At 40.6% G+C, this 13271-nt stretch overlaps 1 protein-coding gene across 1 annotated transcript; it reads right to left on the reverse strand.

Annotated features, from left to right (window-relative positions):
* Positions 1-976: 976 nt before the first annotated feature.
* VDAC2 (voltage dependent anion channel 2) lies at positions 977-12809 on the reverse strand. Its single transcript, XM_025850447.2, has 10 exons — positions 12650-12809; positions 12395-12449; positions 11251-11319; positions 10359-10408; positions 6794-6946; positions 6648-6700; positions 5819-6046; positions 4806-4956; positions 2683-2740; positions 977-1364 (listed from the first exon to the last, which is right to left on the reverse strand). The coding sequence occupies exons 2-10, from the start codon at positions 12423-12425 to the stop codon at positions 1273-1275; spliced, it is 885 nt and encodes a 294-aa protein (XP_025706232.1). The 5' UTR covers positions 12426-12449; positions 12650-12809; the 3' UTR covers positions 977-1272.
* Between the last annotated feature and the right edge of the window lie 462 nt (positions 12810-13271).

Raw genomic sequence — 13271 nt, forward strand, 5'->3', positions numbered from 1 at the left:
GAAAGCTTGCTTGAGCTTCTAATCTCTCATCAGATTCTTTCTGACCTGGAAATTTTCAGCATGTATCACTTTTTTGGGTAATGAGTCTCAAAGTACATTTTCTTACCTGTTCCCTCTTAGGCTTCAAATGGTACCTCAGGTCTAATAGTATAAATATGTTGAACTCCCTTCTCTATCCTCTCCCTTCTCTAACCTCTGATCACACCCTTCAAACTATCTTCTCCCATCAAAAACACTTGCTGTTTCCTACTTTTCCAACCAGAATCACCTATTAATTTCTGTCATTCAGCCCCAGTGCAGATGAAGGCCAATGGCCACAAAGCCTGAAGGCACTGCTTCTGGTCTCCCACTTAGGCCCAACCCTTTCAGTGTCTGCCTAGAAAGAGATGATTCATGACCTCTCACGGAGGCCCATATACTCCCTTCTCAAGTCCCTCTGGTTACTGACACCTCACTCCATTTGCCTACACCTCGTCCCATCCCACCTAGGGCCTAGTTCACTTCCCACAGCAATAGCTCACAGGGGTATGGCGTGTGTATACAGCCTTCAGCACCACCTCTTCAATGATCCAATGGAATTCTGGACAAACTTACAAACTGAAGGTATAAAGGCATATATCCTCTTATTTTATTGTAGTCCAAAAAGTTTGTGGAGTTACTTTAGGGACACAGAGGACTTTATGGCACAGATTTAGGTAAAAAGCAAAATGCTCACCAGAAAAATAAGGTACTAGTGACATACAAGGGAGATCTGACCCTGGCAAATGTTTAAACTCTGCAAATACTTGGGAGTCATTAATTATGTATACTTGTTTTTATTCATAATCTGTAATGTTTGGGGATACCAAAAGTAATTCTAATGATGGGCTGGATTTAACAAAAATTTTTTAACCTCATCTTAAAACTTCCACTGATCCATTTTGTTCAATGGCAATTTTCAATGTTAATAGGAACATAAAAATAAACATGCACACAATTGCACAGTTTTCATAAAGGTCTATTTCATTATTGGTGGGTAGCGCATTTAACAGTTAAATACATTTAAATAATGTATAGGTGACTGCACGACTGCAGCACTGGTAACTAGATAGATAACCAATTCAACTAGAAACCAGCTAACAAGGAACTGTCTAAATATTTAAAATACAGCTCTTGTTTAGATCATCCTTTGATTTGATCACCTTCTTGGGGGGGGGAGCCTGCTGGTCACACTGGAAATATATTAAGGCCAAATCTTCTGATATCCATTCCCAGAGGTTTCTTTCAGCTGGATTAAGCTTCCAACTCAAGGGCAAGCCCAAGTTTGTGGCCTCCAGCATTGATGCTCTTCCCGTCTACCAGAGCAGACAGTGTAAGCTTGACACCTGTAAAAAAAGGCAGGCAACCATGATTTGCCTGAAACACCTCAAGAGTCTGCAGTCTTTAATAATCACCCCAGAGCCTGCCTGTCCCTCCCTCAGCCTGCCAGATGACCTATTACTGCCAACCACCAGAGGGCACTTGGGAGTCCTGGAGATACCAGACAGAATTCAGGTGGTCCCATCCTAGGTTAAGGAATCTGTGAAGTCACAGATCATTAAAAATAAGTTCAAAAAGTGTTCTAGAAAATACAGGAACATTCAAAACACTATCCAGACTATTAGACACTAAACGACAATCATAAGTGGACCAGGACAACTACAATAAAGAGACAAGTGGGGGAAACTGAATACAGACTACATATTTGTACTGCTCAACTAATGGTAATTTCCTTAGCTGTGACAGTGGTATTGTAGTTATGAAGAAAAATGTCTTACTCGGGATATGCATGCTGGGTAGATGTGTCTGCATGTCTGCAAAACAGACATTTAAATAAATGAAAAGGGACTGTGGGAAAAAGGGATTATGTATGCAGACGTGGAAAAAACAAATGTGGTAGATATTAGTGAATGTGGGGAAGGGTATACAGGTGTTCTTCGTACTTGTCTTTTCTTGAGCTTTCAAAAAGGCCAAAACCGAAAGTCTGGGGGAATATCCCTATTTGAACAGAGTAAAAGTTCCAAGTGCTTTAGAACTTGCTATTCAAATGGTGGCAAGAACCAGTGATACTCGCATCACCTAAGAGCTTGTTAGAAAGACAGAACCCTTCACTCCAGATCTATTGGATCAGAATGTACATTTTAGCAAGAGTCCCCAGGTGACTCATGCACACTGAAGTCTGATAAGTACTGCTCTAGAAAATATAAGGCTCAAAATACTACATAAAGTAAATGAGACTACAGAGACCAAACAATGAAAGCAATGAGTGAACCTTGATTAGAGAAATAAACAATACTAGAAGGCATTTCAGGTACAAATGAGGAAAGTGACTACAGAATGGAAATTAAATAATATGGACTATTAAATTTCTTAGGTGTGATAATGGTATTATGGTTATGCAGACCAGAACGGTCTCATTTCTGAATAGACACATGCTGAAGCATTTAGGGAAGTGTCAGGATAGGTGCAACTTCCAAACAGCCCAGCAAAATAAAATAAATAAATAAATAAAACTGGCAAAAGGTAAACGTGTTCATCGTACTCTTTGAAGGGTTTATAAAGAATCTGAGAAATAAAAAATAATTTTTAAAACACCAATCCTACTTAAAAAACACAACAACAACAACAACAAAACCACCAATCCTACTTATCAAGAATACTTACCAGGCCTCAGAGTCTGAGTGTAGCCCACTCCAATTAAACTAGAGTTGTTGACTTTTGCCTAAAATAAAATGCAAAAACAACTGTAAAAATTTTTTTGAATTGAGAGACAAAACCCCTAGTTTCCCTATTATACAATTATGAAGTGTTCCGCTTTTTTATTCACATGTGAAATAATATAATTTAGGCAAACCATGAGAGACTCTCGACTCTGGGAAACAAACTGAGGGTTGCAGAAGGGGAGGAGGGATGGGGTAACTGGATAATGGGCATTAAGGAGGGTACGTGCTGTGATTAGTACTGGGTGTTATACACAACTAATAAATCAATGAACACTACATCAAAAACTAATGATGTACTATATACTGGCTAACTGAATTTAAATTTAAAAAAGACGTGTATAAGATAAAGATTTCATAACATTTAAGAAGTAAAATAAATAAAATTTAACACTGTTACTAAGCCAAACAAAAGCTAGGTGCCACTTAATTCTTATCCATTAAACTCCAAGTCATACTGTCAGTAGGACACAATGTTCTTGGTAGTAAAAAGGTGACAGCCTCTGGGATCAAAACAGATTTGGAAATTATTTGATGTCTTCACTCTTATAATGTGTAACATCGAAACAGTCCAGAGAGAGAAATATGTAACTACAGGCAGAAGTCATATAAACAGCACTTGCGTTCACATGGCAGGATAGCCAAGTCTTCAGAAGCCACCAATAACCAAGTGAGCTATTAGTCTAAGAAGAAATGCCCCACTAGTGACCACCTTGTGCCCAACAAATTAAGAGCCTCAGACAACTGGATACAAGTTTCTCCTGTTAGAATAGAAGTAAACTACCAAACTGTGATGGGACATTAAGCAATACTTCAGGGTGATGCTTAATTGGGGGCAGAGCAGAATACTTGGGTAGGAAATGCTAGATACATTTCCAAACGAGTCCCCAGAAGTCACTCAATGGCACACAGATCCAAAGCTGCCTTCCCATTTTACACTATGAGAGCACTACACTGGCTCACATTAAATCCGTGTTGCTGCCACAGACATACATTTGAAGAGAAGAGCAACATAGCTACCAGGGAGTAGTGTACTGTGTGAATCCTAAGGTTTTCACTGTTACAGTGCAACGAGAAACAGAGAAAGGAAAAATAAATGAAATCACTGCCTTGCCAATGGGAAAAGCCTTCTGGATGCTTCTCATGCTCTCTGATGACAGCTGCTAACATAAAATAAGAATGGGGCTAAAGCTTAACTGCCCAAATTTTCAAAAAACATTGCTCTCAGGAATGAATTACCACTTTATGTAACAGAAAGGTTTAACTTTCTTTCATTCCTAGTACATACAGTACCAGGCAGTGCCTGACCTGACACACAGGAACAGCTGCTGAAACCAGAGCCAGCGCCTCTACAGACACTGCACTCCCTCCTGCCCCAAACCCACTATGACTGAAGGAGGAAGTAGCAAAAAAGCCCAAGGACAGGAGCAGAGTGGTCATCCACCACGGCGGGAGGGAGTCCTTGGGGTGCAGGACTTTTAATACTAAGGCTGGAATAGTCCCAGGCAAAGCAGGTTGAGCTAGCTGGTCACCCTAGACAGGAGGGAAATCAAAAGACACACAAGCCCTTCTTCCCACTCTCCTTCCCTAGCAGTGATCGAAGTCCTTTTTCTTCAAAGCTTTGGTATCTCCCCCTGCAAAATGCCATTTGCACCACTGACCCCTAAGATCAAATCTAAAAGGTATTTCGTAAACCCTAAAGACAAAGTCAAAGTAAACAAAGTACTATCATTCCACACAGAAAGACAAAGTAACAATTAAAATACTATTACTCCTGGCCTGGGGCCCCGAAACAGTGGCTTCCCTGGGCTTAGACCAGCTTGGAGCTCAGGGTTATCATCTACACTAAACTGAGCAGCTTTTGAGTTAAACTCCTATGACCTGGATATCAAACTTCTAACACTGCCTCCACAAAAAATGCATGCAGCATTACAAATTCTAATTCCAACCTGTGAGTCAGCTAGGGATTGTGTGAACCACAGTTCAAATTTTCAGCACAATATACCCAAAGATGGAATTCCCACAACCAAAGACCCCACCCCATTCTAAGCCCACAGTAGTACTCACAGAAATGGAAGCAGTGGGATCCAACTGATATTTGGCTGCAATCCCAAAGCGAGTGCTGTTGGTACCTGATGTCCAAGCAAGGTTTACTGAAGTGTCAAGATCTTCACATACTTTTTGATAAATTGATCCTCCAAATTCTGTCCCATCATTGCTGTAAGATATTGTTAAATTTGTAAATCCAGAATAGACAATGTAACGTCTATGGCACTAGGCTGATATTGTAGCATTATAATTAAATAAAAGGCATTGCTCACACTGGTCTGTAGTATTCCACTGAAAACGTGAAAGTTTTAAAAGGTCTTTATCTCAACCTACGCCCCAAAATAAGAGGTCATATAAATCATGATACATCCATCCAGCAGAATTACCACACAGCCACTAACAATCATGTTGAAGAATACATAATGCTACAGTAAAATTATTAAAATGTATTAAGGTAGAAAAGAATTATAAACCAGCCTGGTATGTATTTGTGTGTGTGTGTGTTTGTGTGTGTGTCACACACACACATATAAAAAGATGAAACTCTCAAACATTAACAACAGATTTATCTAGGTGGTGGGGTCATGAGAAATTTGGTTTTCTTCTTTGCACTTCTGTTATTTACCAATCCTTTATTTTATAAGGGGAAAAAATTAAGTCCTTTTCACACATACATCTAATATGGGTTAGGTAAAAACACCATACATTTTAGGCAATCCCATCAACTCAGTACCTCACATATCACAATTAAGTCAAATGAACATACTGGTAATTTGGTAACATCTTAGCCTTTCCTAAAAATCCAAAGCACATCAAGCCTCATATAAAACAGTTACTCCTCAGCACCGAAAAGTCAGACTAACATTTTTTACTATATACTTTGAGAGGTGCCCAGAAATGCCCAAGGATGATGATCTTTTTGTGTTAAGAGAAATCCTTTACATTGTACCTAGATTCGTAAGAGACAACAGGTGACATCAATATCATCCCCAGGTCCTATATCACAATAATCCCAGAAAAGAGATACTCACACATTAGTGTGTAGTTGGAAGTCCCCAGTCCTGTAGCCCACTGCAAAGTTATTTCTTGTCAGCTTTGATTTCGCACTGTCAAAAGTCATCTGGTACCCAGCAAGCCAGCCCTCGTAACCAAAGACAGCTGAACCATGGATTGCAGGTCCAGCAAAATCAAAGTCAACATCACAACCAAGGTTTATACATTCTCTCTTGTAAGAAGACTTGATTTTACCACTTTTCTTTCTGGAAAAAGAACAAACTGACTTAAAACTGATGCCAGTGGGAAAGATTTACATACATAACTTCTGCACAAAGGGCACAAGACAAATTTATGAACTGCAGTGTAACTGGGGAGTAAAAGTAGTAGCATAATCCTAAGAGGTAAAGAAAATATAGCTCAGTGAGCTAAAAAACAAGGGTACATGGAATCCCATGTACTGGACTTCCACCACCATGAGAAGACTGCTTTTGCAGGACTAATAATTAGTCACAAAGCTTATTAGAAACATGTTAATTACCCTAGTCCACAATGAAAAAAGGCAAATATTTGAATGGAAACCAACAACAGCAACCATAGTACTCATCATGCTCCAGAAACAGAAGAAGAAATTCACCACAAGGCAGTTAAGCTATCAAACACTAAATGTGCATCTTTCCTAAAGAAACAGGAGAGAAATGCTTTTTAAATTTAAAGCAGATAAAGGGGCACCTGGCTGGCTCAAGTTGGTAGAGCATGTGACTCTTGGATCTCAGGGTTGTGAGCTCGAGCCCCATATTGGGTGTAGAGATTACTTAAAGACAAAAATGAAATTTAAAGCAAACAAAAATGTCTGTCCATGCTTACCCCGTGTTTGGTGAAAAGGTGGTATCAAACGTCAGTTTCAAACCTTGACAAATCTATTTTGAAAGAAAAAGAATTTGTTTTCAGCTATATTTCCTTTCTGAAATACAAAAATAAACTAATATTAAAACACATGTTCAAAATGTTACCTGGTCTTCAATTGCGATTTCTGTTCCCAGAGTGTTATCAGTGTTCCATTTTTCTGTGAAAGTCAGACCATACTCACACCATTTATATTTGGTCTCCAAGGTTCCAGTAACTTTACCAGTGTCTGTATTAGATGAACCAGACGTTGAGAATTCCTAGTAAGACAATAAATGACTTCGTGAACTTTCTTGGAAGCCTGGAAGAATCACTGCCTGACATACACAAAAAGCCCACTGAAACACAGTAATTTCACTAATCCTTTTTTCTGGTTTCCCAAATACTTCTACACTCTGCTACTGTATGTACAAAAACAACAAATTAGCCTGTCAGTTACTAAGTGCCACCCTACTTACACTTACTTACTTACATTTTCAACCAATCAATGACAAGTTAACCTGTTTCTAATTCTCAACAAATAAACTGAACACCTTTTTATTTTATTTTTTTTAAAAGATTTTATTTATTTGAGAGAGAGAGAATGAGAGAGAGAGAAAGCACAAGAGGGGGGAGGGTCAGAGGGAGAAGCAGACTCCCTGCTGAGCAGGGAGCCTGATGTGGGGGGACTCCAGGATCATGACCTGAGCTGAAGGCAGTCGCTTAACCAACTGAGCCACCCAGGCGCCCTAAACTGAACACCTTTTAAGGAAACTTCCGCTAAGGTGATTTTATTTGGAATTCAAGAATCAGGATGGGAGAGGGGAGGAACGAACGTTTTAGCACTGTATCCAACCTGCCTGATGGTAAATAAAACACTATAGAGGTCAGTGTGGTTAATCACAGACCCCCATCACTAAAATGAGCATTCATAATAACTGAAGCACTATTAGGAAATGTTTCCTGGAAATTTTTTTTTTAAAGATTTTATTTATTTATTTGAGAGCAAGAGATAGCCAGAGAGGGCACTAGTGGAGAGCGGGAAGAGGGAGAAGCAAGATCCCCGCTGAGCAGGGAACCCGAGGCACTCAACATGAGAGGATCATGACCTGAGCCAAAAGCAGACGCTCAAATGACTGAGCCACTCAGGCGATTCTGCTTCCTGAAAATTCTTAAAAGGAAAGCACCCCACTGTAGGAGCTCATGCCATGAGAAAAGATTTAAAATCTTCGGTAACCCCAATATTCTGTTTTTCTGAGATAGAGTCTTCACCAGATTTCACACCTTCCCAACAATCTTGAACATTCTCATTTAAAAAGAAAAAAAGCAGGGAAAGGGAATTATAGGAGATTCATACTACAGCTGGTTTATATCATTCATAATGTAAACTATATTAAGTACAATAGATAATATCAGTTAAAAACCAATCTATTTAATACAGGTATCAATTTGAAGTGCATTATATAATCTTATGTTTATAGCAAAAACAAGTAACTAACTGCACACCAAGTGAAAAGGAAGGCATAATATGGAGGGCTTACTGAAATTTAAAATCAGCTACAGAACATCTAGCTCGGTAGACAGGCAAACTTCCAAGACAAAAGAGTAAAATACCATCTGAGCATTCTGATTCACAATTTGTCTGCTAATGATGGCTACATACTTTGGCCACTAACAAGCCAAATCTAAAGACAGCTGATCCAAACTAGTAAAGAAAACTCGACCTGAAATTGTGATGCCTGCAAGAGTGAGAAAGTATCAAAAACTGTATCAACAGGAGAAAAAGCCAATCATCCTTCACTTAGAAAACATTTGTATAACTACTGCTCTGCAGTGAGACAGACTCAATCTCCTGAAATAAGACACTTTAACAGGAATTTCAAGTCAAAGCTTGGCATTCAACGCCCATATTAAAAAGCACCGGATTATGTTAGGAAAAAACACTGGATATAAAATTAGAGGAGTCCTGGCATCTAGTTCTGGCTGTCATTTGCTAAATGAATAACACTGAGGAAGACGCTTAAACTTTTCTGGGTCTCAGTTTCCTCAAGTGTAGTAACAAATCTACTGCTGGAGGATTAAGTTGGACAGGCACTATGAAAGCTTTGCACATTTTCCTGTGCTCTATACAAAAGAAAAGCACTATTAAAACAATATATATGGAGCATATTCTTCTAGTAGATACTAGGAATGGAGAATGTGTAGAAGTAGGTATTTTTTAATCCTGAATGACAATGATTAATGACTCTTGAGGACCCACACTCTGCCTCCGGACAGCCTATAGATTATGAGCCAGCCTATATAAACCCAAGGAATTCTCAAGACACAAAATCAAGATCATACAGTGGGACCCGAATTGGGCCAGATGATACCATGGCCAAGCTTACACCCTTCACTCCATCACCAAATACTCTGGCTTCTACATTCTGGCATGAACTGGACACCTCTGCAGTTTACGTGAGAAAACAGAACCGGCTGTTAATAGGACTTATTTGCAGCCAGGTACATACTACAAGATCAGTACCACATTGAGATATATACATTAAACAGAAATCAAAAAAACTATATGGAATCCAGATCATATATATCCTTCAGGATCTCAAACCTAATTCCATAAAACTTTAACCCTATCCACAAAAATCCTTTTCTTCTCCAACAAAGATTTTGATTAACCAATCTAGTACTAGATATGTTTCTCTCAGTGTTCCCCAGTTTAAAATTTATTTTGTATCTCCAATCAGCAAGTGATAAGCTTTTTAAACACAAGGATTGAGTCTTCCTTTTGGAAGGCCTTTTGTGTCTCAACTAGTGCACAGCAAGTGTTTATAAGGGACCTCAAGAGGTTAAGAGTGGGAACACAAAAAACAAACACTAAGTCACTACTCTGTACCTTGAGCAAGTAAATCGCTCACAGTGAATATACTCAGGCTTCCTTCCAGACCAAAGAAGCGAAATGACAGATATGACCCAATATAAAATTCCAGAAATCCAAGTCTGGGCATTAAGAAATTACAACATGAATAATTTTAATAAATATCAGTTATATGCACTAAGGGAGTTAACAATTACAGCAAGAATTTATCAAAATAACCAGCAATATTCAATATTCACACACTATACCCATACCCAGTATCAAAGTATTTTTGAAGAAAAAAAAATTCCACAAAATTAAATTTTAGTTTACTTTCTTTGAGTCAGGCAGAATCAAGATATCCAAATACCAAAATATTACCATCTTTAAAATAGTCAAATCAGGACTCTAAATTCACATGGAAATCTTCCAGAGAAGGCTGCTAGAATATGCCCTTTATATAAATGATTAGTACACTTCAATTAAGAGTTACTAAGTATTTTTATGCCCAGAACTCAAAATGCTTACTAGGCATAAAAAGTAAGGATTACAAAAAGGTGTAACAGGTTTCCTGACTTCAAGCTTGTAATCTTACTGAGTAAAGAGTCCCAAAGAACCAGTCTTTTCTGAGTTCCTCATGCATGCACAGTAATATGGCAAAGGACCACCTGAAAATCAGAAATCATATCCAAAGCCCAAGTAAATCAGGTTTCATTCAAATCCCTTAAAACAAAATTAACTTCTGCCTTTTCAAGATAAATGGGTACATTTTTCAATGGTGACTATTTTATGGGTTGAAAAATTATATAAAGGGTCATCAGAATGAGTTATCTAACACTCACCACACCACTGCATGACTTTGTTTTCACATCCAGTTTCACCAACCCAAAACCTTCAAGTAGAGAGCAAAAGATATCAAAATGATTCTTTTGTATAAAAGATGCATACCAATAGCTGACAACACATTAAAAAAAAAAAAAAACCAGAAAGACTTCATATGTTCAGAGGGGCATAAAAATGTGGAATGATACAACATATTTAAATGAAAACTTTAATTATCCTATATAAACTAATATATACAGCACAGAACATGTCTATGTAGCTTTGCCTAGTGTTCTGGTGTATATTTGGCAAAAAAAAAAGACTTGCTTTCAAACCATTTTAAAACCTAAATATCAGATCAGAAAGTCAACTCAACTTAAATCTCAGAATAGCCAATAGTTTATTATAATACAGCCATTTAAAACAATTATCCCAAAAAGGTATCTTCCTTTGGGATAAATAATCTAAATAACTAGGGAAATAATGTAAAGTAGAGGGAGTTTATGTGGAATAAAACCTGCAGGAAGAAAACCCAAATTCATTTAAAAAACTCATAACCCACTAGGAGTCACCACAAAAGCAAAACAGTAATACATCATACTTCTAGTCAACCAAGGCCTAAACTATATCTGAAGGAAATGAAAGCACAGTTGTTTTTTTTCCTTACAGATAAAATCCTTAAAGTACAGTTTGAAAAAATTGGAGGAAACTGGGCTAGAGAGAGATGTGATTACAGTACCATTTTAACAGAAATTTTATCTAAAATGTATCTAATGATACATTAGATGTATCTAATGAACTATATGAACTAATACAGCAAGATATTAACAATTTGAAAAAATCAGTAATTTCCCCAAGCAATCCAAACACATTTTCACTTCTGATCTGAAAGGGAAAAAAAAAAATTCTTACCAAATCCTTTGTTGAAAATATCTCTGGCAGCTTTGCCAAGGTCAGCATATGATGGAGGAATACACATTGCTGGTGGGAAGAAACATTTCAGTATTAACCTTTCTATTCTCCCACTTTCTGTCCAGGAACTAGATTATGACCCACTACTGTCCTTAAATTCAAGCAGTCCAACTTGTTGAAGATGTTTTTGATACTACCAGGAGCTACAGTAAAACTATAATGATCCATGAGATATCACCAATAAAGATTTATTTCTAAAATGGAGAACCACGGTAGGTGGCTATACAAACTTGGGAGATTCCTTCCAAAGCCCAAAAAACAGACTTTCTATTCCTAAATGTACACAGTACCTACAGGCTCTCACCTCTTAGGACCCAACAAGTACAAAGAATCAAATACATACACATATCTATACACAGATATATCATCCAAAATTCACTGGAATGGGCTGATTTAAGCTAATGACATAAAACCAAAACCTAAGACAAGGTCCTCTCCCCAACAGATCTCTTCGTGTCCTCAATGAGTTCTTAAACCAATATTCTAGAGTGGGAAAAGAAAGGTAATTAACACTCTGGACATTTAAATGTTGGAACTTAGAAAAAACACGATCATCTAGGTTTCACCAGTGTCTACATCAACTAAATATCAAATGGCACTTTAAGCATATTAATATGGCACTCAAGTCCTCGGCCAATGCTACGCGGCTTAAGGACAAGCGATCTGAGGTGGTTACAACAGCTCATTCATTCTACAGAGCACGTCCACGCCCTTAGGAGCACATGTAATGACCTTGCGCTCTTACAAAGGGGGTTACTACTTCCTCTAAAAGAGTGACCCAATCCTCCAAAGGCCGAACCCAACAGTTAGTAACTTCTTGCTTCTGAGTTCGTCAAAGGCACGTCCAAGAACTAAAGGTTAATGCGGCCAAAGACCCAACTCCCCTGGCCTAGACCCTCCATCGAAATCTCGCAGCCCAGCCCCTCCTCCGCAGAGCGAGGGGGGTCAGACGACAGAGTGGCTACCGAAAGGGGAGAACTTCCAAGTCCTTGGAGAGATTAGGGGAAATAAGTTGCGGTTTTCTGGTCGACTCGACTGTCCAGCCAACCCCGCCCCATCCCGCAAAGATCTCGGCTCTACTTACGCCGCGCGCAGCTCTGTCCGTAGGTCGCCATGGCGAGGCCACAGGAAGAGGTGATCTGCGGGAAGGACAAGAAGTGCGGTCAGCGGGAGTCAGAGGCAGGTCAAGGGGCCAGAAGGGGGTCTCAAACAGAGACAGGCGAGGAGCCGCGGGGCAGCGCGGCCATCTTAAGAGAGCCAGGGCCGACCCCGAGTCTGGTTCAAGCGTCCTGTTTGGCCGCCGGGGCCTAGGCAGCCAAGTGACGCGGGCGCAGCGTACCTGGTGGTCTCCTGAGAGGGGCCGCTACCGCCGCTCTGCTCGCAGCTGAGGCCGCTGGGCTCGCTCAGGGTCCAGCTACAGCTACCCCGGCTGGAGGGCGAAGTGAAGGAGACACCGTTCCGCCCGCCGCAACCCTGTCCTCCCCCCGCCAGGACCCCGCCGATGCCCCCGCGGCTGTCCGTCGCGCCGGCCCCCGCAACGCCGCCCGCTGCCCACCCCAACCTGCTCCAGAACGGCCACGAGGACCGAAGGCACACCCGCCCCCGGGGTGGGCTGCTTCTGTCCGTTGGTGGGGGCCGGAAAGGCAGAACCTGCTGGACCTCGGGTCAGGCAGCGACGAGGGCAGCCCCGAAGGCGAGGGGGCGGGGAACGGCGGAGGCAGCGCGGCAGGGACTGCGCGTACGAGGGATGGGGCGGAGGCCCCGCGCGCGCTCCTCACGGGCGGGGTGGGGCGTCAGGCGCGTGCCCGCGCGGGGCCGGGCGCCACTGGGTGCGGCTGCGCATCACGGGGGTCACGTACAACTCTCCAGCTCCCCTTAGCCGTGGTTCCCGTACTCTGCAGAGACAGTCTCCGTACGGGGCGTCTGGAGGGAGTCAGCTGAGCGTTACCCGGTCTACCCTG

This window comes from Callorhinus ursinus, unplaced genomic scaffold, assembly GCF_003265705.2.
Source record: "Callorhinus ursinus isolate GAN/ISIS: 27379988/994484 unplaced genomic scaffold, GSC_fseal_2.0 scaffold31, whole genome shotgun sequence".
In the NCBI taxonomy this organism is placed as follows: Eukaryota; Metazoa; Chordata; class Mammalia; order Carnivora; family Otariidae; genus Callorhinus; species Callorhinus ursinus.